Source organism: Athene noctua, chromosome Z (genome assembly GCF_965140245.1).
Source record: "Athene noctua chromosome Z, bAthNoc1.hap1.1, whole genome shotgun sequence".
In the NCBI taxonomy this organism is placed as follows: domain Eukaryota; kingdom Metazoa; phylum Chordata; class Aves; order Strigiformes; family Strigidae; genus Athene; species Athene noctua.
In genome coordinates, this window is record NC_134077.1 from 75088924 (window position 1) to 75113999 (window position 25076).

Here is a 25076-nt window from a genome sequence, read left to right on the forward strand (position 1 = left end):
AATGACATGCCAGTAAAGGCCTTGGAAACCCAGGAAAGCTATTCTGTCAGCTAACTTCACAAGTAGAGACACTGTAGGAATTAGATGCCTCAGAATTGCATAGTGTGTTTCCAGAGAAGACACTGCAATCCAGATCTTACAGAAATTCATGGCTCAACAGCATTTGCTTTTCTTTAGCAATACATATTTGTTTTCTGTTTGCCGGATCATGCTTAAGACTAAACTACTGGAATGACCCATGTCAAATACAACCACGCTCTTGGAGGCAGATTTAGTATTTTAAAAGCACAGCAAATCACTTCAGCCACTAAAATCACAGTGCAGCCTGAGAGCCAACTTCCCAGGCACCATGAGGCAGCAGCAGGTGGTAGGCAGGGAGCAACAGGAGGCTCTAAAACACTGCAAACGCCACTACAAACAGCGAGCAATACGAGGGCAGCCGCGACCCACTCCGAGGCGAGCTCCCGGCGGGCACAGACAAGCTCCCGTTGACGGAAACCCAAAGGCTTTATCCCAGCTCTGCAACGGGCGCACTAAAGCCACCCCCAACAACACGCCTGCAGCGATGCGCTAGAGCCGACAGGCACCGACACCGTCCCCCGACAGCCACAGCCCTGTCCCGAGCCTGAGAGCGACAAGAGCGCGCGGCTCCCACTACACCCAGCGGCGGCTCTCACCGAGTCCCGAGAGGGGCCCAGCTCCAGAAGGCCATGCTGGGAGCCCACAAGGACCCTGTCGGGCTCGGCGCTGAGGCAGAAGCACTGTGGAGTTCCCGGGGCGGCGGCGAAGCGGCACCCGCCAGTCCGCAACAGCCGCAGGTTCCTCATGGTGGAGGGATGCCAGGCAACGCCGCGCCGCTCACGGCGCCGCCATCTTCTCCACGACGGGAAGGCGGGCGGAGGCGACGGCGCATGCGCGGCCCGGCCGACGAGCAGGCGCAGTGCACGAGGAGCGCATGCGCAGGCGCTGCTCGGCACTCAGGAGCACGGTCACCCCCGGGCCCGGTTGCCGCCATTTCCCGAGGGTTGACCGCGGCCTCGCTTCAAACCTTTCCCAAGGGCTCCTGGAGGCATTAGATCCTTCTTGGTGGGGCTGGGGGGACTGCTGCTGGAAAATACTGTTCCAGGCAATGCTGCCAGCGCCAGGTCGAGCAAGTAGTGTCGCTCATGTTCAGTGCAGATTGCCTGCTGTTTTTTACCTGCTGCCCCTGTCAGGTCTCTTACTGAGCCCTCCCCGAGCATCTCTCCTGGTCTGCTGTAGCACAGGCAGCTGTGTGAGTCGAAGGGCTGGCACTTTCTACCCATGTTAGTCTGGGATCCTTGCAGAGCAGGCAGACCTGTGGTGGCTGAATGGCAGGCACCCTCACGCTTTGCCTTTATGATACAGAGAAATGATTACTTGTTTTGAGACTTATTTACTTATAGCAAACTGCTTAGCAACTTATTTACTTACAGTGGTTTTGAATATTGCTATGAATCCTGCTTATGCAAACTGTTGTGGAATTTTACCAATGACTACTGTGTTAATCAAAACAATTTAGTTTACTGTGAAAAGAAGTGCAGTGTTCAGCAAGAGATCAGGTTTTGTCCTTTGGAAACAGATGTGCTCTAACTAGTTGGGTCGTGGTAATGAGTAGAGAGCCATATATGGCCAGTAGAAGTTCCATTGGTTCTCTTAGATAAGATATAATGTGTAAACCGGCTAAAAACCACTTGTTATTCAAGAAATTGGCCAAGAGAATCTATGCATGCTTTGGGGAAAAGTACAAGGTGAGAAAGACTATGAGCCTTCCTCCCAAAGACCCCCAAATATACCCACCAGGAGGCAATGGGCAGGTGCAAAGAGAACATAAACTGCTGACCCAAGCCTCTAGAACTAACCCAGCCTTACTCATGCATATGTGTGTTTGTGTTATGTAACCCAATGAATATGGATATCCACACTATGAGTTTTTGGTAAAATGTGCAGTGGGTGTGCAAGCTTTGTGGAGAGATCCCCTTGCACCCCAGCACCGGAGTAAACATACCTGCTTTATAACTATTTGAGTTGTAGACTCTGTTTTCCGCAAGTCATTTGCTGCTGGTCCTACAACGACCTTCCCCATCGTGAGTTATGCAGTGTGTGATGGGCCTGGAAGCTGCGTGGGGTTGTGGTTTAGGCAACAAAACCAGTGCTTGTGGTTGTGTATGCCTGTGACAGGGTATAAGGTAATGCTGGGAGCAGGATAGTTATATTGCAGCCATGCTGGTGTTAACTAGTTGAGAAAGTCCAGATGAGACTTCTAGGGCTTTCAGGGCAGCCTGTGCACAGACAGGCCAGTGCTGCCTTGATGCCACTCTTTGACACACTGTCGTCTCCCTCCAGCTGCAGGTGAGAGGAGAGAGGGCAGCTGAGGCTTCAGAGGGGAGAAGGATTTCATGCAATTGCAGGTACAACTTTCACTCTTTCCCCTTTTGCCTAGTGGAGCCAGACCCCATCAGCACTGATCCAGTGTAGTGGCCAACTGCCATGGAAGCTGCATTTGGGTCAAATGGGTTTTGGCTACAGAAATGTGTGGAGTTTGCATGCTGTAATCAGATTCACGTGCACTACAGTTTGGCAACTTAGATCAGTGGATGGATCACCAGACATCTGGACAGTTTTGCTTCTTGCTGCTCAGGTACTAAACTTGGCTAATGTTGGTGATAAAACTAAAGTTGGCTAAACTCAGGTTTCTCGAGAACAACAGAAATGAGTCACTTTAAGGCTCAGATATCATTGCAGGCAGAGAAAGCCAAAGACATACAGATTTCTTATCCTGGGGACAGGGCGTGTGTGCCTTCCCAGGCCAAGCTAGACCAGGGCCCACCAAGCCCAGCAAGGGCCTGGCAGGACCAGCAGGAGGAGAGACAGCTGCCAGAGAGTGGGTGAGCCTGCCTATGGCTGTGTGTCCAGTGCCCTTGTGTTCCCCCAGCACCTGTGCCGGCGGGTTAGGGCAGTCTCTGACAACTGTTCCCTGCAGAACCTCTTCTGGAGGCTTTTTCAGAGGCTTGATCCTTCCAGCCTCTTGGGGCACCAGGTACCACTGCTTCTACCGTGTGAAATTTGTTCACCTTAGCCAGTTGGCCCCAGCTGACTGCACGGCTGTGGGTCTTGCACTGCAGGGTCCGGCGGTGGCGGATCTGCATCCACTGCACCGGCAGTTTCGCAGGCTTGGGGCGCATTCCTCCCAGGAGATGAGACCTGCTGGTCCCCTCCAGCCCGTGAGCTCTCCCACTCCGAGCTTGCCTTCAATGTGCCGCGTCGCCCTGGCGAATCATGTTCCTTCCGATTCCCGGCTGAAATCTCCTTTTAAAACTCTCGTTTCAGTGACTGCAGCTGCCGTCCTCCGCCTCGCAGCCCTCTTGCTCCGCGCCCCCCCGTGCCGCGCCCAGCTCCGCCCCGCCGCCAGACCGGCCCGGCAGGAAGCGCGGGGCGGCGGCGGCCGGTGCAGCCTCTGCGGCCGGAGCAGGTACCCCCGGCCGGGGCTGCGGGTCCCCTGTCCCGCCCCCCTCCCGCCATCCCCCGGCCAGCTGCCCGGATCCCCCGCCCCGGCCCGGGCGGTACAAGTGGTGCCAGGGTCCGGTCCCCGTCGTGCCGCGCCGCGCAGCCCTGTGCCAGGCTCCAGCAGCCTCGGCCTGTGCCCTGGCGCGGTGCAGCTGGGCTGGGAGGCGCTTCTGCGGCGCCGAGGGAGGCACGGGGAGGGCCGGTAGGGCCGCAGCTCCAGAAGGGTCTGTGCAGGGTTCACCCTGATGTTCTCCTTTCATTGATGAGTCAGCATCAGAGCTGCTTTCAGCAGAATATCTCTTTCAGACAGTTCCCAGGCAGCGACTGCACCGAAGGAACCTTGAGGCAGAAGCTCCTCTTCTGTAGCAGTTGGATTTGTTTCGGAGGTTGTGGTTGCCAGCTTGGTGGTGCCTGCAGTAGTAGCTCTGTGCAAGCAGACGGTGACTTCCAGGGGCATCTCTCCATTTCTCTTAAGGAGGTGAGATCTTCTCTAGAGTGCTTTGCAGTGCAGATCTGACATGACTCCTTATAGCTTGGTACTTGAACCCAAAATGCTTACTTGATCTTGTTAACGGTGTGGACATGTGGACCATCATGCTGGCAAGAGGTGAAAGCGTGATGGAGTCTTCTTCAGGTGGTACAGGAGGTCCTTATGCTGGTACTCCCATAAAAACCCCAGGTTAGAGGGTTAGAGAGACTTGAGACTGCTTCTTTCTTATGATGATGGTTTCTTCATGCCAGGCAAAACTGGCTTGGAAATTAACTTTTGGATGTTTCAGAAGCTTAGCTGAAGCATTGTTTGTTCTTGGCATTTGTGAATGTGTTCAGCAGCAGGACCCATGGTGTCAGGGGAGTGAACTAAAAGAAATTTAGTAGCTCTCCAAAAAGCGGGAACGTTATCTATAGTTGCCTAAAAAGCTAATGTGGAAAACAGGAGGGGACAGCAGTAAATGTGATGGGGTTTAGCTAGCGCTAGGTTGGGTAACCCTTCATTCAGTCATGAGGATAAGTCGTTCCTCAGACTGCGAGCTTGGGTAACATCTCTGTGTGCTGCACTGTATTAATCTCCATTCACCTGTTTAATAGTTTTGTGTCTGCAGTTGGACTACCACTAACTTAACACTGCAACAGTTTATTTGCTTACATATGTGCCTTCAGATACGTTACTGTTTGAAGTCTCTGAAAGTCTTTCAATTTATTGATCTGTAAACCATGTTTTTACTTAAGAAAAAAGCGCAAGAAATTATTTATAGGTATTTTTCAGGGAGTTTTAGCTTTTTTTATACAAGGGCCATGAGTGTCTGCACCTCTGAGCAAAAAATCACACCTGCCATGTGGTTAAGCACTTGGAAAAGTGCTCAGAAATGTGGCTGAATTGCCATCCTTGTATGTGATCAAAAATCATCTGAATGTGGACCTGTGCTGGCTATGGCTTTGAAGTCAACCCATTTTCTGAGAGGGAAGTTGGATTAGAGATCTTCACTGATCCTTTCCAGTCTTATTTTTCTATTTTACTGTTGCACATTATGTTCCTCTTGGGAATCCAGCAGGTTACTTTGGCCACTGAGCAACTGAGTCTCTTTTGCAAGTATCACAGAATTACTTTCTCTGGTGCATAATCCGTCATACGAGGCCTACTGACTGGAGACCTAACACATGACATGCAGGCTTTTTAGTAGCAGTCCTCAGCTGACAAAGAAGATTTATAAGGATTTAAAACGGTTTAAAATATTAGCTGAACATTGAGTGGAAATGCCAGGATACACTTACATGAAATCCCTTGACCCAAGTATGTGCCCTCCCAGACCTTGTTATCTTGCTATGTTTTCTGCAGCTGTTAGTTAACATTTTGTCTGTGGTTTCAAATGCCCTGGTTATTGCTATTGATTTGATATGCCCACAGACTGTACTTATTTTTCACACAAGATATTGGGGTACTGCTTCTTGGCTGCTGGTCCAGACTTACTTAGGAATGGAAGAGGGAGGAACCAGTCATATAGAGGTCAACTGGTCTGAGCAAGGCAGGGAACAATGACAGAAACTAGAATTTGGAGACCTTGGCTGGGCAGTTTGAAAGCTAGGGAATGTTTTTTGTTGTATGAGAGACCTGAGCTTATTCCTCCTTTTTCGTTTGCTGCAGGTTCTAATAACAATGAAGTCGGGATCTGCTGTTATTTGTTTACCTAGAGAATTTCCTGTTTCAATCTGATTCTATTTCCTGAAAGAGATGAAAAAAGGACCAGAAGGTGGAGATTGTCCCCTTGCCTCTCCAGGCAATTTAGTGAGGTCAAATCCAGACAATAATGGCAGCAATGGTGCCTCAGCAAAACAGAAAGATACGCTTTCCTCTTCTGGAGAACTGGAAAATGTACAGCTAAAACCCAGCAAAGAAACATCCAGAAAAAAACTCTGTGGCTATTTAAATAAGCTGGGCATCAAGGGGCCAATCAAGACCTGGAAGTCTCGATGGTTCTTTTATGATGAAAACAAATGCCATTTACTATACTACAGAACTGCTCAGGACATCAACCCTTTGGGGTCTATCGATCTCTCCAATGCCAGCTTTGATTGCAAGGTGGAAAATGGGGAAGGGGTTTTTGAGATCAGAACACCAAGCAGAGTTTTTACCTTGAAGGTAAGGGGCAGCATCTTCTTGTGGGGCCTGTTACAAAACATTCCCCATCAGGACAGACACATCTCTGCTAAGATACCCCATAGCTTGAGTTTAACATTAGTCTTCCCAGCCTGGACTGTTAGCATTTGGACCTAAATTACTTGCACTGTTTTGGCAAGACTGGGACTCCATTACCTGTGAGATGGCTGTTGCTTAACAGAGTAGGAGTAAAAATTGAAGTGGGTGCTGAATTAAAGTCATTGAGGAGTCCTGCAGTCCACATGTAATTTGCTGAACAGAAATTAGTTGCCCTGTCTGAAATGGTTGCTCCAGCAGGAACCTTTGCTAGATTTTTATCTCTGTGAAAATCGCTATTAAGAAGCGATATGGGTGATTCCTGTCTAAAATAATCATGACATTTCTGCTTAGCCTTGGAGGATAGTAAGCTAAAAAATGTTTAATATGAGGTCAGCGGTGCACTGAGGTTCTTTTATTAAGGCAATGCTGAAGATTTACTCTGTCCTCCCAAATCAGTGTTAGGACTAGAGGATATAGCACAGTCTTGACACAGCTGGCCTTTATTTCTGCTGACTTGGGCAGTGAAGTGGTCAGCCCTTCAGACTGTGTCTCATGCTGATGAGATTACTTCCCTCCCCTTCCTGTTTTGTGTTAGGCAATCAGCAAACAGGCAATGATGTACTGGCTGCAGCAGCTACAAATGAGACGTTGGGAATTTTGCAACACTCAGAGCAGATTTCCTGTGGGCAGCTCCCAGCTTGTCAATGAACCGCTGGCTGGCAGAACAAGTAGGTGTTTCATATGTCAGCCTTCCTTTTGCTTTCAGCCTCCCAGTGATGAATGGCGCTCCTCATCTGCAAGTGGGCAGAGGTTTTGGCCAGGTTTTTAAATGCAGGTGCCAACTATCAATGCTTGGTCAATGTTTGGAACTTCTGGCCTTATTATGGATGAATGTGAATGGGCTGTCTCCTAATCCACAGCATGTGGTTAGAGATGCTCAGGTATCTTAGGAACTCCCTCTTGATTTTCCTCATGCATGTGAAGTGTACACATCTGGTATATCATCCTCCTCTTGCGAAGCCTGTGAAATTTACAAGCAAGGTTTTTTTCAGCAGTGGTGGGATGAAGGTGTGCATTACTAGCAGTGGGAGTACACAGGCCAATAGATCAGGGGAGAGCACAAGCAGGGTGTCCACCTGTTATGACTAGATGCACATTTTGATTGAAACAAATAACCCCCTCCCTAGTATGTGCTCTAAATATTCTGGGTACCTTGGCATTTTGGTACAGCAGGCAGTGATTTAGTAACAAACTGGGTTTGTGGAGTATTATCTATACATTAAAACTATGAAAAACTGTTTGGGATGGGGGAAAAGAACAGCAATAGCTCCCTTCCTTATTCCTTTAGGTGGTTAATATTTGATTGTTTAGGGTTAGTCATTCTCATATACAAATGGTTAAAGCCACTTGATTGTCCATGAATACATTATTCTATTTGTACATGGAACCTTCTGTAATTTGACCTAAAACTAAAGAAACCTGCTCTGCTGTCCTTGTTCCACCCAGCCAGTTGAACATGGAATGTACCTGTAGTAAAATGTTGAGGCTCTCAAGTTACGTGAAGGAGCCAAAGTCCCATGAAATTCTGTCTTGCTCACTTGTTCTGTGTCCTGGTTTGTTTTTATACTTAGATGTTGCTGACAGTGAAGACTTTCTGCCTCCAGTGAAAACACCAACAGAAGCAGTGGGTTTAAAGGCAGCATCTTTGCCTGCACCCCAAACATCTACTGCTTTGCAGAACATCTCCCTTAAGCACCCTTGGACGGAGCTACAGTAAGTACATGAGGAGAGCTGCAGTGTGGTTGACATGCTGGTCTGCTACTTTGTGCCTTCCTTGCCTGTCACATATTGTGTGAAGTGGGACTCTTGCCTAGGTGAAAGAACCATGAAGCAGCTTTTTGAAGGATATTCCAGGCAAAAGTAAACTTTCTGCCAGAGGGTCTTTCACATCCCCCTGTTCCAATACATTTCACATTTAGCTCTCTTTGCAAAGATCCTAGTGGAAGACCTAGGGCTTGGTTAAGCTTTCTTCAGTGTAGGTAGTGGTTGGCATGCCTACTGCGATGCATATGCACATCGCTCTTGGAAAGGCACATGGGCAGGTTGAGCTGTAGTCTGTAGGCTAGTGATAGAAGCCCATTAGCACTTTCATTGGTTTCAGAGAACCTTCAATGTAGTGCACTCGCTAAAGGAGAAACTCCAAGCACAAGGCGCTTGAGCCCGTAATATGGCCCAACACTGCACAGCTTGCTACTCCTTGGTGACTTCCAAGTATGTGAACATTCCCACTGCCTACAAGTAATGCTGCTCTCTGCAGTTACAAGTTGCTCCATCAGAGCTACAAGCTACAAGGCTTGGGCAGTTACAGTCGCACAAAGATGACCCTCATCAGTATCTCCTTAAGTGTGTCCTAATCACTTATTTACATATAAGCAAAAATGTGTAAGCGGCCACCAGTGTGGTAGGTAGCCTGGCAGCTGCCAGATGTTTTTGGTGGGGAGGTTTGCTATAGTTTTTTACCACTGATACTGTGGCTACAATCTGATGCCAATAGGAAGAAAGATCCCCCATATGATCAGAGCGGACCAGAGTCAGCTGTACTATTTTGCAGGCTATGCATTCTTTCCTCCTTACTTTGATTAAAAATAATACAATTGAATCTCCTCCCCCTTCCCCAGCCTTGCTTTTGATAGCTTGAATAACAATTGCCTCTGTTCAGCTTCAAATTGTATGGCTCTCCTGGTTCTTCAGGCTGGGTCTTGATGAGTGTAGCATGGCTGGTTTCAGCCAAGTTCATCACATCCATGAGCTGCTGCTGTCTCAGAGGAAAAACAAAGTGCAGCTTGAGGTACAGAAAAGTAGGAAGGCTGTGTTGGGTGAGTGCCAGCTGCAGACTGCAGGGAATGAAGGTCTGCTGATCTTATGTGCCAATATGTTCTCTGAGGTCAGACATCTGCTTTTCTGCTGTGGAGCCTTAGAGTAGCAAGGCAAAAGGAGAACAATATCTAAATGCCAACTTCATTTACAGTTAGGAAGTAGCTGACAGGCTAGAACAACAGGCTTGTTTGTTTTAGCTGATGGACAACACAGGAAAAGAAAAGATCTGTATAGGGATAGGCAACTGTCTCACCTTCTTTTACAGGTTTTACAGAAGATACTTTTGCATTTGTGGTTCTGCATCATGCTGCAAAGTCATCTCTTAGTGATTCTGGCAATACCTGATAGCAGCAGCTATGACAAACTGGTTCTGGGTCTTCTAGGTCTGCAATTTTGTTCCTGAATGTCTTTACTGCATCAAGGTCTACTGAGTTTGTTGTGGCAAGGTTATTGAATTGGTTCAGAGCACAGAACCTGTGTCTGCTTCAGATGTGATCATTGTGGCAGTTTTGCCTGTGCTGCAGATAGTTGAGTTTTTCTTAGCACCTGGGGATCTCTGAAGTGAGCTAAGGAAAGGGACAGAGGGAGAGAGGGAAGGAGGAGGAGAGGGAGGGAGGGAGAGAGGGAAAGAAGGAAGGAAAGAAGGGAGAGATGTGGTTGGTCTGCTGCTACCTGTGATCACTCTGTCGAGTCTGATGTTTTCATGTGTAGGGCTCAAACACACTGGTAAAGATCTCCAGCTGATTTACACTGCTGTGCTGATACTGATTTTGTGGCACCTTCATGATCTACACCAGTTACAACCTTACTCTCCTCAGATTGACCAGTGCCATGAACAGTTAATTTTCTCAGAACATGAAGGTTTTGGGAGAAGGGATAGAAGATAAGGTGTTGAATAGCTTGAATATGCACTGGCTGCAGTGATCATGACTTCATCTGTTCACTATGCTGTCTTGATCTCTTCTTGTTTCAGAAACACTGTCTACAATATCTGTGGCTCCAAGCAGCTCTGGGGGAACAGTGGGAACGTCTTTAACTTCAGTGAATTCCAGGAACCTCCTGAGAACCTGGATGAGGAGCAAGAGGTGGAAGTAGAGGCAGGGTGTGCAGGTGCTTGTTACTGAGCTGTGTGAGCTGGTCTGAGTATGATGCCTTCTAGCAGGGTGTCAGACTTAGCAGGAAAGGGAGGGAGAGGGTGGCAAGTCATCATGGGACATGAAAACTATCACATTGTCTCAGGTCCCTTCCTGTGTTGTTGGCACAAGACTGACTCTTTGGTTCTGCTTCAGACTGCATCTATCTCCTACCTCTGGAACCTTCTGCAGAGGCAAAAATATCAGCCATGGTGTCAACTCATACTGGTATTTCTTTGAGGTAGAAGTTAAATTTTTGCATGGTCACAGGCTAAGCTCAGCAGCTCCATTGCATGCTTGGGAAGTTACCTGTCCATGGTGGTAACTTGCATTTGCTGTGTGCAAGATAGATGGGTGGCGTGCAAAGTGGGTTAAGAGGTTCCATAAAATGTCATGGCTTTCTTTATTCTGGGGGTGCCTCTGGCTGATCAGCCCTGTGGATCCCAGCAGGTCAGTTTTCCTTGTCCTGTGTGTTGGTCTTCTCTGATGAACTGTTGTGAGTCCCCCCATAGCAAGACCCAGGAGTCCATAGTAGCAACCCAATTCTGTGTAAATTAACCCTATTTTCTTTCAGTTAAGGAGGGGACCGTGGAGGATGGGAGGATGGAGCCCAGGATGAACTGGGTTAGGAAAGCCAGGTGGATGAACAGTGGCTTCCCGGGCTTGCCTGAAGAACTGTCCAGGGAGAGGAACCCAATGGATAAAATGAGTGTCCTACAGCAACAGATCCTGACGCTCACAGAGGAAGTCAAGTCACAGAAGGTGAGTGTGGTGAAAAGTCTGCTGCTTCTAAGGGCAGAGCCCTGAGACTGGTAACTGACTCCCTTGTATCTTGGTATTAGGCGAAGTGCTCATCAGGCACTCACTGGGGACCAGTTGAAGCTCCTGGTGTTACCCCTTTGTGTGTGCCTTATTGTGCCCAGCGCAGGGGAGAATGGGCTGTCAATCAGCCATTACGAGGAAGTGCAGCTAGCATGTGAGCTGGTAAAAGGAAGTAAAACAAATCCATGTGGGCTCTGCATGTGTCTTGCTTGTGCATCTTTATTGCTCAGTGAATGTACAAAGTACAGTCCTGAATAGGTACTGTGACACTGGCAGGAACTGTTAATAGCAGGTCATTGAAGTGATCCACCATTAAGAAGATTTGACTGTAGAAATCAGCACATGGGTCACTGCAAAAGCTGTCTTTCCTGAATAGTACTGTTCCTCACAAGTAGTGAGCAACACCAAGCTCTCCACTAGTGATGTTGGTAGCCCTTCCAGCGGAAAAGGCAGGAGAGTCAGGTCCCATGGTGGGCAGTCAGCTGCATCCTTGATTTGCTTCCTTAAATGGCTGAGATGACAGAGCCTGAATCAGCAGCATGTTGCTGGGGCAAGTTTTTATGCCTTCCTGTGGGATGGAGTGAAGGAGAACTCTGGCAGATGGAAGGTTAAAATGGATACAGCAGTTTCCTTCTGGTAGCACAGATAGATGACTGCATTATCTCCCTCCCTCCCTCCCTCCCTCCCTCCCTCCCTCCCTCCCTCCCTCCCTCCCTCCCTCCCTCCCTCCCTCCCTCCCTCCTTCCCATTTTGCCACACTGCTGACCAGATCTCTGGCTTCTCTGGTCTGTTCTGGGCTTCCCAAGAATGACGACTGTAGGAAAGCCAGAATTCAGACAGTGTGAGCAGCAGCTTGTTTTAGCAATCCACCTAAAGTCAAGTCATCTGTGGCCTACTGCAGAGACCTTGCAAGTCCAGCTCTGAGAGCAGCGCTTCCCTGCTGGGGAGGCACTATAATTTCAAGATTGCTGCATTCATTTTTTCTTCTGAAAGGAGTTTCAGGATCCTGATGATCTTTCACTGTTCAGTCATTACTGGTTGGGTCTGTGCTGCTATTGTCCTGGGCAGCACTGTGATGTGATGGAGGATTTGCATTCCCTTTCCAGGAACTGGTTAAGCTTCTCCACAAAGCTCTGGAAGCAGCCCAGCAGGAGAAGCGAGTATCTAGTATGTATCTCACTGCAGCAGAAGATAAAGACAGACTGGAGCTCATGCGCCACAAAGTGAGACAAATTGCAGATCTCACCAGTCGACTGGAAACTCTTGAGCAAGAGAAGAAGGAACTGGAGCAGATACTGGCTCTGAGAGACAGCCACATCCAGGAACTCAAGGAACATGTGCAGCTTCTGATGGAGAAGAACCACGCCAAACAGGAAGTCATCATGGTCTTGACGGAGCAGATGGCCCGAGAGCACTCTGACCCCCTGCAAGAAGCCAACGCTATCACTGCGGAAACATTGTATAAGCAGCAGGAGGAGATTGACCATCTGAAGGTGTGTGAGATGGCAGAGGTCATTTGGGGTCTCCCATTTCTGTGCCCTCTGATTCAGTGGGAGGGTGTTCCTTGTGGGAAGCACAGAATATACTTCTAGTAGTTGCTCCATCTGTCTCCAAACCAGAGGCAGACTGGAAGGGGCTCACCTGATACCAATAGGATGCTCAGAAGCACCTGGGTCAGTATCAGCTTCAGCTCAGAGCCTGTTTTGTTTGACTTCATGTCACCACTCAGTGCCTGCTTCTTACTTCGCTCTTCTTTTGTTTCATAGCTGCAGTCTCACTTGCTGCCTTCACTAGCTTTGTTCTTCTGTGTTTTTGTGTTCCTCTTGCAGTTTCCCGATACATCCCGATTCTCTCAAATCCAGATTGTTGCCTGTCACTATATGCATGTTATAATGACCAGTTAGTGTGGGGTGGAGAACTGCCAAAGGATCCACTTACTGCGTTGTGGGAGAGTGTTTCTTTTTGCTGACAGCCTTTGAGATGAGATTTTTGTCAGTTTTAAAAAAACACAAAACAAAACACATATGTTCATCATCTTGCTTAGGTGCTTCTCTAGCTTTATATTACCCAGATGTCAGTGTTTTCTAAGCAAGTATATGCAGTGCACTTAGCATTTTCAAGTGACTTGTCTATGCATGACACTCCTATTTAATGTTGTGCCTTGATTTCCCTTGTAGGCAGTATTAGTCCTGGAGAGTCCTGTCTTCTCCCCAGAACACAAAATTGTTGATATATTTTCTTGTCCTTTACGCAATCCACACCTGAGGTCCCTGAACTGGGAGTGGGTCCCAAGCCCCTCAAGAGCTCGCCTTGTGTGACTGTTTTGCTTTGTGGCAGGATGATATTGATGCATACAAAACCCAGAACCAATTTCTCAACTCGGAGATCCACCAGGTTACTCGGCTCTGGACAAGTGTCAGTGAGAATGAAAAAGCCCTTCTGATGAAGGTAAGGCAAAATGATATATTTTCCTTGGTGAGAGCTGTTACTAACTTGTTTCCAAAGTTGGTACTGGAATGAATTTTTGTCCAAAACACACCAGCAATAAGTTTTCTTCCCGGTGCGGTTTTTTTAGTATGACCTTTTCTCTGCTTTATGTTTTTCCCAAATGGGATATAATCATTTTCATTCTTCAATAAAAGTAGAATACCTGTGAAGCTCAGTCTTAAGGATGCTGGAACTTAACCCAGATTTCTGCATTTCAGATATGCTTTTGGATACAAATAAAAAAGCAACACTAGGTGTAGGGAATCAGAAAATTTTCCTGAGAGCTGGCAGACTGACTGAGTCCTGACTCCGTCTAGTCTTGATTTTAATACTGGACTTGACACTGTAAGGGGGCAACATTCTCAGGTTCTGCAGTTAGATCAGTTATGTTTTCTTCAGCTTTGTTTTCAGCTTTGTGTCTAGCCTTGTAAGTGTGCATAACCTGGCTACTCTAAAACTTGTCTAATCCTACTTTCTGGTCCTGAACCACTGCCCCAGGCTGGTGGTGTGTGCTGGCGTCTGTTCTGTGGGTTTTCCATGGGTTTTACTTCCCTGGGTTTTAAGGTATGTCTCCACAGTCTTGGATTCTGGAACAGGGCAAAAAGCTGCTTGGGATGTGTTATTGCCATTCTTACATCTGTTTGCTTTCTAGTCCTCTGAAACCTTGCCTTACCTCCTATCTTACTGCCCTTTTGTGGTCCTGAAACTGCTGTAACCTCCAGAAAGGAAGTAATCAGACCAACATGCTCAATGTAAGGCAAAACACTGATTAAAGGGGTAGTGCGACAGTATCCCATGCTCCTTTCTCTCTCCTCTATATGCAGCCTAGGTCTGTAATTTCTGGGTTTTTTTGTTTTCAACTGCTGCTTCCTACTGAGCAGGTGTCTTCACTGGGCTTCCTGTGAGACACTGGGTGAGTCTTGTTACCTGTGTGGCCTCAGTTCTCCACTTGTGGAGTAGGGATAACAGTCTTCATTCCTTTATTTTGCTTTGCATGTCCAGGAGTGTGGTGGTGGCAGGGACTGTTCTGCTGTTTGAACTTGGGTTTCCTGTGCATGAGAAATGTTGTTGTGTACCAGAGCCATAGGATGGGGGTTGCTGAAGGGCATGTGGTGACCATGGATCCTGAAAATGGTGTGGTCATAGCTCAGTCCTAGGAGTGGTGTGTTTTGTCAGGATACAGCTCAATGTTGGGTAGAGAACTTGTCTTAAGATCAGGGAAGAAGCCTGCAGAGAACTCAGCTGCTGTGGTGACTCTTCAGTTGTGTCCTGAACTGAGCTGGCTGGGATATGGCCATCCACTGAGCTATAAAGTAGGTGATGCTGTAGTAGGTCTCCCACTCAATAAGCAACCCCTGTTGCATGCTAGCTACTGCAGCTTGTGCTTGTTTGTAGACCACAGTGATTCATTCATGGCTGCAGTTCCCATGAATGTAGAAAACGGCTGGATGTGTTTTCTGGGGCTTTGCTGTTTAGGAGTCTTCACTTTATGTGCAGGCCAGACCAGCAGAGACCAGTGGCAATGCAGGAAGAACCATCAGTGAGTTATTGTTTCCTCTTACTTCCCCATCAGTGTGCCTGCTTGCAAGCACGAAACTGCCAGATGGAGAGCAAATACCTGACAGTCTTGCGGAAGCTGCAGGAGGCTGTGCCTGGCCTGCCCAGCTCCCATGCTGAGTTGGTGAGGAAACTCATCCAGGAAGCGCTCCAGTGGGATGTGAAGGAAGAAGCAGAAGGTGTTAACCTGAACCCTGTAAGGTAAGGGGCAAGAGCATGATGATATTCACAACCTTGTAGGAGTCTGGCTGTGGAGGTGAATGCAAAGGCAAGAAAGATCAGACGGTATTTCTATAGCAGGGACTTGGAGCCATGACACAGGAGTGGAGGTTGGGGAGGCTGGTTTAGTTTGGTGGTGTGGAGACCATGAGTATGTGATAGCAGCTTATCTCTGTAGGAAGGGGAAATTAAAGATGATACTGCTAAACTTTTCTTGGTAGTGGCAGAGTGTATGGCAAGTGACAACAGCCATGGTGTGCCTGGGAGGTAAACACTGGACAAGAGAGTAAATTCCTTCTGTAAGAGAGAATGCCACCTGGGAGGTGGGGGATCTCCACCCTTTGGGGTTTTCTAGTCCCAGCTATAAAAAGCCACCTTTCTCCTGTTCTAGTGCTGGGGACAATGAAGTGCTGCAGTGAAGTGGGGCTGGACTGGAGACTTCCAGAGAGTTTTGCAACCAGTGCTGCTGGGGTCCTTGTATTTGTTTTTAGGATTTCCTGCACAGCTAGTACCCCAGTTCTTTAGCCATTTCCATTTCATCTGGCTGGTCAGACTTACAGGTGCTCCCGTGAACTTTGGAGATGAGACTCCAAGGCCAGGCTTGGTCTCTCTGTCAAGAGTATAATGATATCTTACAAGTATCCCAGCCTGAGAACTGATGATGTGCAAACCCTCAATGAGCTGTACTATTAGCACTCCTGGTGTTTTCTGATCAGTGGGATATTTGCACTGTGTACAGGGAGACAACAGAAGGGACTGTGGATCTCTGTTCTTTGGTCTGATGCCTCAAAGCCTTTTCAGTCCCTTCCTACAGAACTGTCTCTGCATTAGGACACAGTAGGGAGAAGGTACACTGGTTGAGCTAGATACTCCTTTAGGGCCAAGGGAGCAGGCAAGGTGAGAGAGGTCTGATGGGGTTGGGTTATAGCTCAGAGCAGAATTACACTTGAGTTTATGTGTATATGCCATTGCTGCAGGCTTTCATTTATGTCTTCAAGGCTCTGAAACAGTGGGCATGGCAGGCTCTCACATGTAGCTTCTAGAGAAGTGAAGGAGGAGTACCTGTGCTCTGGCGTGGGTGACAGGAACCTGGAAGCAGGCTGTAGTTAGCATGGCCCCAAGCAGTGAGTGGCCCTTGATGCAGGTACCAGCCTCTCATTTGAACTAACCTCTGCCTTGTGTCCTTCCAGTGAGTATGATGAGTATGGGTTCATGACTGTACCTGATTATGAAGTTGAGGACTGGAAACTTCTGGCCAAAATCCAAGCCCTGGAGATAAAGTCTAACAACCTGCGGAGCCAGGAATTAGTGGAGAAGCCCCTCCGTGACAGGTGGAACAGCGTTGGAGAGCTGAGCCCCTCTGCAGAGCTGAAGAACCTGATCCGAAGTGGCATTCCAGTGGAGCATCGGCAACGAGTCTGGAGGTGGATTGTCAGCCGGCACTGCAGCCATCTGCCTGACCACTATCAGCGGCTGTTACGGCAGAGCCAGAGCACCGAGCACCCTGCCTGCAGGCAGATTGAGCTCGACCTGCCCCGCACACTGACCAACAACAAACATTTTTCCTCTCCCACTTCCCAGCTCATTCCCAAGCTCCGCAGGGTGTTGCTGGCATTCTCCTGGCACAATCCTGCCATTGGATACTGCCAGGGACTGAACAGGTGAGGAGCCAGGTATGCTGCTGCTGCATGGGATAGCACTGAGAAGGTGTAGACACATACTCTAGGCTGTGATTCAAGCAACCTCAGGCTCCCGCCTCCCTATCTGTGCTGGCTACAGGTATTTTCCTGCATTTTTCACCCAGTGTTGTTGCTGGGATCAAGCAAGCACCAGGATGCACTTGTTTCATGTATCCATAGTTACAGAATAGGAAGGAGTAGCTATAGGAGGTAGAGTGAGGCAGTCCCAGAATAACAGCATGAAACTGGGACTGAATTTCTAAGTCTAATGTGCTCAGCAGTAGAACACCCTGGTGATTCCCCTTTTTGCTGAGAGGAGTTGGAAAAAATGTTGGAAAGTATTAAGAGATGAGGGAGTTGCAGCAAATGACATGAGGAGAGGCTGAAGAAACTGAGGTAGTTCCATCTGGAGAAGAGAGAATTCAGGGAGTCTAAAGGCTTCTTTCACTTCTCAAAGAAGGCTATAGGAAAGATAAACCCAGACTTCTTAGAAGTGTTTTGCCAAGTAAAAGAGTGACTAGCCATAAGAAGGGAATTTCTTGTTGGACCATTTCACATGAGGCAAGCCTGTGTAAGCGATTCTCATTGTTCTCTGGATGATCTGAAGATGGAGCACTCTAGAGAGCCCTTGATATTAGATACTATCTTTCCAGTCTGGTTGAAAGGGGGTAAGTCAGAGCTGAAAGTGGTAAGGGCTGTAGAAGAATGTATGGGAAGGTGAGCTATGTCACATAACATGGAGTATCTCTGAGCTCTATCCTGTATTGAAATAGCCAAAATCAGCACACTGCTAATGTGTAATCTTCAGCAGATCTACAGAACATCCCATTAGCTAGGGAGTCTGGCTTTGTCACACCAGTTCTGTATTTGATGCTTCCTGTTTGTTGACAGAGGCACATAGGAAAGAAAATCACAGCCTCATGGTTCCTTTAGAAACCTGCAGACAGATAGATCACTTGCCTCTCTGATCAGTTGTTCTGCCATGTTTGATGTTTTGGATGCTCATGGAGCTAGAGACATGCCAAGAGGAATCTTGGATTCTCCAGTTCCTGTGCTGGCCTATGTCTCCCGCAGTAGTGCGTTGCCTCACCATGTACTGTCCATCACAGATTGGCAGCTGTTGCCCTCCTGGTCCTGGAAGATGAGGAAAGTGCTTTCTGGTGCCTAGTCCATATTGTGGAGAACCTAATGCCAGCAGACTACTACAGTGACACACTGATAACATCACAGGTGAGCTGCGCACCCTCACATCTGCTTGGACTGTGATACAGTGAAGGTTTAAAAGCAAGTAGTCAGCATGCAGTGTGTTTGATTTCTCACAGGACAATAATACTACCTTGCAGTCCTTTCCATTGCAGAGGTGTGGCAGACTTGAGAGTACAAAGCTGTTACACACACAGGAGCAGCAAAATTGATCCCCAGCACTAGGAAATTGGGCACTGCTCCTGAGTAATCACTTGAAGGTCAGGTTAGTCAGAAGTAAGGTGCCTATTAATTGCACAGTTACTTATTTTAAGGAGGGTCTAGTAGAGGTGAAGCAGCAAACTCTGGCATGTGTAGAACTAAGTATGAAGAAAGCACCATCCTGCAGCCCTTCAGATGTTTCTTTGGAAACTGCACCCTATCTCTGGAGTGCCATGGGCAGATGGAAGAAAATATTGAGATTTTTATATTCACTGTTCTTGCCTCAGTTCATGATCTGGCTTTGCGGTTCCCTGCAGATCAGAAGGCTCTCTGGCCATTTGATATAAAATGTTCTGTGAGTAACTTACCCTCCTGGTTCAAATCCACTGCATTTCAAGGTTTTCAAGATTGTTGTCTTGTATCAGATATGTCTTCCGAGGCAGACACAGAGCCAAGGTAGATCCTGTAAAGGTCAATGGAATTGTAACTGTCTGCCCATACCACTTACTCCCAGCAGTGCCCAGTCTGGTGAGCCTGGCTGTGACCTTGATGTCTATATTATCTGTGGTCCTTTCAGAGTGAAGAGGATTGTATCTGTGGGCCCACAGTAGATGAGGCTACAAACGTCAGTAGCTGAGAGTGACTGATTGTGCAACTGAATTGTTTGACTAATGTTTACTGGGACAGTGGTGTGCTGGTGGAGAGGCCAACCCACAGACCAGGGAAGTAGCCAAATCACTGTGTAGATAGCAAAATGCCTATCCAGAGCAGGTAGTGTTATCTGTCAGATTTAATAGGCAGTGCTCAATACTTGACAAATAGTGATTGACAGGGAAAACATAGCAAACTGAAGACACAGAGGCTCCCCTACATTTGGTGAGAAAAGACTGTCAGCTGAGGACCCATTTTTTAGAAAGACTTCCTGACCTCATCTTTGGTCTCTGAAAGTCTAGCCAAGATCCATTTAGAGAGGAAGGTCTATGGTGATGCTTTGTGGGTTGGCTTGATAAAGTAAAAGCTCTGAGCTGTCTAGAAAACTTATGGTTTAGCTTTTGCAGATTTTAAGGATCGAACATATTACCTCATTTGGTTTCTACCACTGTGCCAAAGTTAAGTGGGCTGGCACAGCTGGGGCAGTAGTACGATAGGGCATAGGAGAAGACCTAACCATGATCTTGCTCCTTAACACTTTCCTTTGTGAAACCACATGAGGGTAGTTTCCCAGAAGTGAAGCCTTTATAAACCTGGGTCAAGAATCTTGACAACTGCATTCTTGTGTCTTGGCTCATGCAACCAGAATCAGAGCACGAACAGTACTCGAACCACAAAGAGAAGCAAAGTGAGAAGATCAGGTCATGCTTGTGAAATCAGGGGGATTCTAGGTGTTTATTCTGTGGGCCATGTGCAGTCAGTCATTCAGACCTGAGCAGGTTTTAATCCTTGCGATACAATTGAATGCTCTTGACATCACAGGAAATCCCAGTGAGATCAATGCAGGAAGATGTTGCAGCATTTTCCCTCTTGCCTTTGAATCTGGGAAGAAACGTGATCCTCTAAGTGAGAAGAATTTATGTATCTCTGCTTGTATCTTGGCCCTGTTTCAACTCCATACCTTGCACTGGGTACAGCATACAAGTACACTGCTCAGTAATTTTGAAGAGTTGGTAGACAAAGGATGCTCTGCTGTTCCTAGGGTGTGGTTAGGATAGAAGGCAGCACCAGTGATTACTGTGGCACGTGTGGGCCACTGTCCTGTTGCACTGCTCCCCTCCTCCAGCACCAGGACTGCTCTTGACTAGGACTTCATTGTTTTCTTTTTTGTCAACTTTAGGTAGATCAGAGAGTCTTCAAAGATTTCCTGTCAGAGAAGCTGCCTCGCCTCATGGCTCATTTTGAGCAGTATCGGATTGATGTCTCGCTCATCACCTTCAATTGGTTTCTCGTGGCCTTTGTGGACAGCCTGGTCAGCGACATTCTCCTGCGAGTGTGGGATGCCTTCTTGTATGAGGGAACTAAGGTGCAACTCTGTCTAGGCCTTCCTACCATCTGCATCACCTCTGTGACATGATGGCAGGGCGATGGGCATACACGTGTCAGAGATGTGGGGTTGAGCCTCTTGTCCTTTCCTGCCTGTTTCATGGAGTGCCTTGATGCCTCGAGCCTCTGTGTTGTCAGTGTTCTTGCTGCTGGTAGGCAGACCTAGTCCCTGATACTGTGCACAGTATCCCTGGCACTTCTTAGCAGGTAATCCTGCTATGAAGCAGCTTTCTGACAGGCCATGGTGTCTTCTGCTCTGTGACCTGGACACAGCTAAGAGTATGACAGGTACAGGGAGCAGAAGATGGGTAGAGCATTACTATCTGAAAATGTGAGTCTTGCATTGCCCCTATGCATAGGGAGAACTGGAGAACCCTTGCAAAATCCCTGTAGGGTCCTTTTGAAGGACCTGGTATGCTCTGGGGTTGTAAATTAGCTTACATTCTCATAGCATCAGCAATGTGCTTTTTTAGGCCTGTCCTAACACAGCCTATTGAGAGCAAAAGCCCAGTGTCCACTGTGTACTACAGTGCAGTGTGCCCCACCCCATGTTTTACGCCAGGAGGGTCTCATCCCTCAGCTGCCCAAGACTTTGTCAATTCAAATACCTTTCAACCTTCCAGGTGATTTTCCGTTATGCTCTTGCAATTTTTAAATACAATGAGGAGGAAATCCTAAGAATTCATGACAGTGTGGAGGTCTACCAGTACCTACGCTTCTTCACGAGAATGATCATGGATGGCAGGTAGGACAGTGGGTTGTAGACAGCTTTCCATCTTGGGTTTGTACTTGCTTGCCTGTTAGGTCATCCTAAAAAGAGTTGTGACCAGTCTGTTAGGAGAGATGAATGTGCATTGGCAGGTCCATGGGACATGGATCAGCTAGTCTCTGTTTGACTTTCCCTTCACAGTGTTACTTAAAGTCTTTTTGGCTTGGGCAAAGGCATGTTACAGCAGAGCAGGCCACAAAGTCTGGGCCAGCCTTCTTTTTGCAGAATCTGGAACCTGTGCTTCCACTTGCTGAGTTTCTCTCAGCTATAGTTGGGGTATTTGGAAATGGCACCACTCACAACCTTTAATGGCAACATGTATCTGAGAGGAAGATTTCTGTGATCAGAAGAGCCCAACATTGGGAATATTCCTCCCCTAGGGACCATCAGAATTGTCTCCTGACAGTCCACTGTCTCCTGACTGGTGACTGCACACCAGTACCTTAAAAAGTGGTGTGGTGTAAAGCTGTTGAAGTGTTGCTTGGGTTGGTGTTTGTGTGAGAAGGAATTGCCTGTGATTTCTTTAAGACTGCTGCTTGCTGACTTTTGAGCTCAGAGAGCTGAAATCTGAGGCCCTGCTTTTCGCTTACCCCAGGATGCACTTGGTGTATCTGTTATAACCCATCTGTTACCAGCCAGTAAAGGTTCACCAGACCTGTCTTTTCCATTGTAGGAAGCTGATGAACATTGCCTTCAATGACTTGAACCCGTTCCCCATGAAACTGCTGAGGAACCGACGGTCAATGCACAGGGAAGAGCTGGAGGCAGAACTGTGCGAGCTGGAGCAGATCAAGGCAGCCTATGTAAAAGAGAGAGCAGAGCAGGGGCCTCAGGACGTGGAGGAGGTTGTTAGTGAAGAGGAAGAAGAGATTTAACAAAAACAGAGTTCCTCATTACTTTCCTCCTGCCTTGCAGAAGGTCTCCAGTAGCAACTGTCTGTAAGAGATGGAGCACTGGGGGAAAGGTGGTCACAGCGGGAGTTCATCTGACCCAGGAAGCAAGGCTGTAGGTATAAGACCATTTGGGTACCAAGTCAAACTTTATAATGGATTAGAAGGTGTCAAAGTTTACCCTCTTCAGTACTTCTCCACATTAAGCCCGTTCTGTCCTCTGCAGTTCAGGTTTACAGCTGAAGGTTGATAGGAAATATCAGTTGTGGTACCATGACAGAAATTGACATGGTGCAAAAGACCCATCCAGGCAGGGCTTTTCTACCTTTTCTGATGGAGGCTTGAAAGAGATCTTTATGTATGAGTAAAATCAACAGAAACAGTGAACTAAGAGCACTCCCTCATTGGTACCTAAAGCTTTTGAACTGGAAAGGAAGGAAACCTACTTTTTGAAGGCATAGTGCCTTGAGTGACTAGCCTGCCAGGAGACCATGTGTTTAACATTGCAGTTACTGAGTCATTACACTGTCTCCAGATGAGTCTTGGGCCTGAGGAAGTCCTGGGAGCTGGAGGATATCTTTCCATGGATCTCAGGCTGGGACAAATGAAATGTCTTGTGGGAGAGCAGAGTTGTCTCTCTGGTTTATTTTGGTTACTGTGGAAGTGCATGGGAATACAAAGTGTGCCTCCCTGCCTGGCTGTGAAATGCTGGGAGCTACTTCTCTTTAGCTTTGAGCAGAGCCATCTATGGTTTGGCCTGACCCGGGCAGCATTGTGCCTTGCAGAGGTGACTTTGCTCTGTAGAGGAGCTCTTATCTCGGTGTGAGACCAACCACTGCCTGACTCCAGACAAGGCCTAATGTTATGGAGTCTGAGTACTGGAGACACCTGGGTCTTCTGATCACCTCACAATTGGTCAGGATGAGCATGTGGCCACCTCTCTCTGCCTCACAGTTATGCTTCTTCTGTGTCAGATTTCTGTGTTGGTATTCCTGTCTCTGATGCCCTTTCATGGGAGGGAGGAGGTCTTTTATGTACGCATTTCCGATATTGAAGGTGCTTGACCCATGCAGTATGGCACCCTGGGGGTGAACCTGCAAATCGCTTGGACTAGGTCACAAAAGATGGCTTGATATTCTTTAGGAAAGACATTAATTTCCTCTGAACCAAGGAGCTGGCCTCCATGGGTCTAGCACATAGAGATGCCCTGCCTTCCTCTGGGGATGTGGTCTGATAGCCTTCTCCCCTGACTCCCAGGGTCACCCATCCCCTGGGCTGGATACCCTGCCTGTGCAGCTCAGTTTTCCACAGACCCAGGATGAGTCAAGTGCTTCAGATAATACAACTTGCTTTCCTTAACATGGTGCCAGATCCTGCTGCCCTGCTTTCCTGCTGAGCGGTGCTTTTTTCCAGGTGTGCCTGCAGTGCTGGCACTGACAGCATGCAGCAGACCCCACTGTAAGGGGTCTTTGTTTTTTAACTGACCTTGAACCCAAGCCCATTCAATGAATGATGCCTCCTTTAAAACTCTTGTGGTATAAAATCATCAGTGCTTGCAGAGGAAGGAAAAAGAAGCATTCATAGTCTGTACTGTTCTCAGCCAGGTGGGCCGTAGCCAAGATCATTGACTCTAGTGGAAACAGCACCAGCCTCTATTCACCTGAGGCACATGGTCTGCCTAGGCACAACTGGACAAATCAGCCAGTTTCAAAGAATTACAGAAGTCTGAGCTGGGAGAGAGACATGGAGCCCAACCACACAGTGTAGAAGTAGTCAAAGTGGAAAGGAGGTTTTGAGGAGAGTGGAAAGATAGGCAAGAGTGAGGTAGATCCCCTGCATGTCACTGACAACTGCAGGCACTGTTAAAGTGTGGGATGAGAAGGAAATGTTACTGGAATCTTGCCACAGTATCTTTGAAAAAATACACTGGTTTTAAAATGATGCCACCTAGCTATAGAAGCTCAAAAGGCAGAATGTTTTTTATAGATGATATTGCTAATCTAATTTACTCATACTGTTAGGTGCATGGGTGCGCACAAATGCAGATTTTTTGCTACTGTTACGGGTTTTTAAAAGGCATTATCTTTGAAATCAAGACCATGAAGTGTACTTACAACTGTATTTTTCCTAGACCCTTTTGCAAGAGCTTAAAAATCTTTTCTTCCATTCTGCCCTTATGTTTTTTGAAAAAGGCATTTGAAACATGCATTATTAGACCAATGTTTATTTATATACTGTAGACGTACATCAGGCTATGGTTTGGTCTGTGTGGTATATAATGACTTGTTAAAAAATAAACGTTTCTGAAGAAGGCACAAAGATCAAGCTGTTGTCCCTGATGGAAAATTCTGAAAATAATTTTTGATTGAAATCGTAAGGGAAGGATATATTAGGGTTCTTAAAAATTTCTCTTCAGTTGTATCTTCACCAGCTCTTGGATTTGCTCCACATATGTATTCGTTGAGGGCCATGTCCTCTGGTCATACTGCCAGTCAGTCACTTGTGGTCATTCTTTACTAAAATGTGGTGGATGCAGGAATATCTGCAAGGCCTGTGCAGTCCTGTATCTTGGAGCCAAGCTAGTGTATCCTCATGGGCCCTGCTCTACTTCCCTTCTGCTTCACAAACTTTTTAGCTACCGAAAAGCACTGAACTCATGTCACAAAATGCCAGCTGCGCTCAGATGTTAGCTTAGCCCTGGGCAGGTTCCTTGGGCCTCTGCAAGACCTGCAGTGAGTATCAGTCAGTGCCAGGGGTGTTTTGAACAGAGGTTACCCTGACGTGAAGTGCACAAGCATAATTTGTGCTGCCACGGCCAACTGTTGTGGTTGAAAAACAGTTTGACCTGGCCAGTAGTTTCCTGTGCCTGTGGATAAAACAAGTATTTCTCCACCCCAGAGTCAGCCCTTGCCTAGCTTTGATGTATGCATAACACTAGTTGTTAAGCCTTCTGTCTCTTCATTAATCTAAACCTTGGGATACCAG

The 25076-nt window shown here is 47.4% G+C and overlaps 2 protein-coding genes across 2 annotated transcripts in view; one reads left to right on the top strand and one right to left on the bottom strand.

Moving 5' to 3' along the window:
* ELP1 (elongator acetyltransferase complex subunit 1) overlaps positions 1-888 on the bottom strand; it is a 40032-nt gene extending 39144 nt beyond the window's left edge. Inside the window, exon 1 of the mRNA XM_074931626.1 lies at positions 678-888. Coding sequence (XP_074787727.1) covers positions 678-827 — 150 coding nt within the window. The 5' untranslated portion in view covers positions 828-888. The remainder of the gene's footprint in view (positions 1-677) is intronic.
* A 2547-nt stretch (positions 889-3435) lies between these two features.
* TBC1D2 (TBC1 domain family member 2) lies at positions 3436-24525 on the top strand. Its single transcript, XM_074932284.1, has 15 exons — positions 3436-3490; positions 3832-4003; positions 5666-6160; positions 6813-6945; positions 7849-7990; positions 10068-10204; positions 10802-10989; positions 12156-12542; positions 13387-13497; positions 15110-15294; positions 16503-16973; positions 18101-18221; positions 20227-20412; positions 21056-21177; positions 21875-24525. The coding sequence occupies exons 3-15, from the start codon at positions 5753-5755 to the stop codon at positions 22074-22076; spliced, it is 2793 nt and encodes a 930-aa protein (XP_074788385.1). The 5' UTR covers positions 3436-3490; positions 3832-4003; positions 5666-5752; the 3' UTR covers positions 22077-24525.
* The last annotated feature ends 551 nt before the right edge of the window (positions 24526-25076 follow it).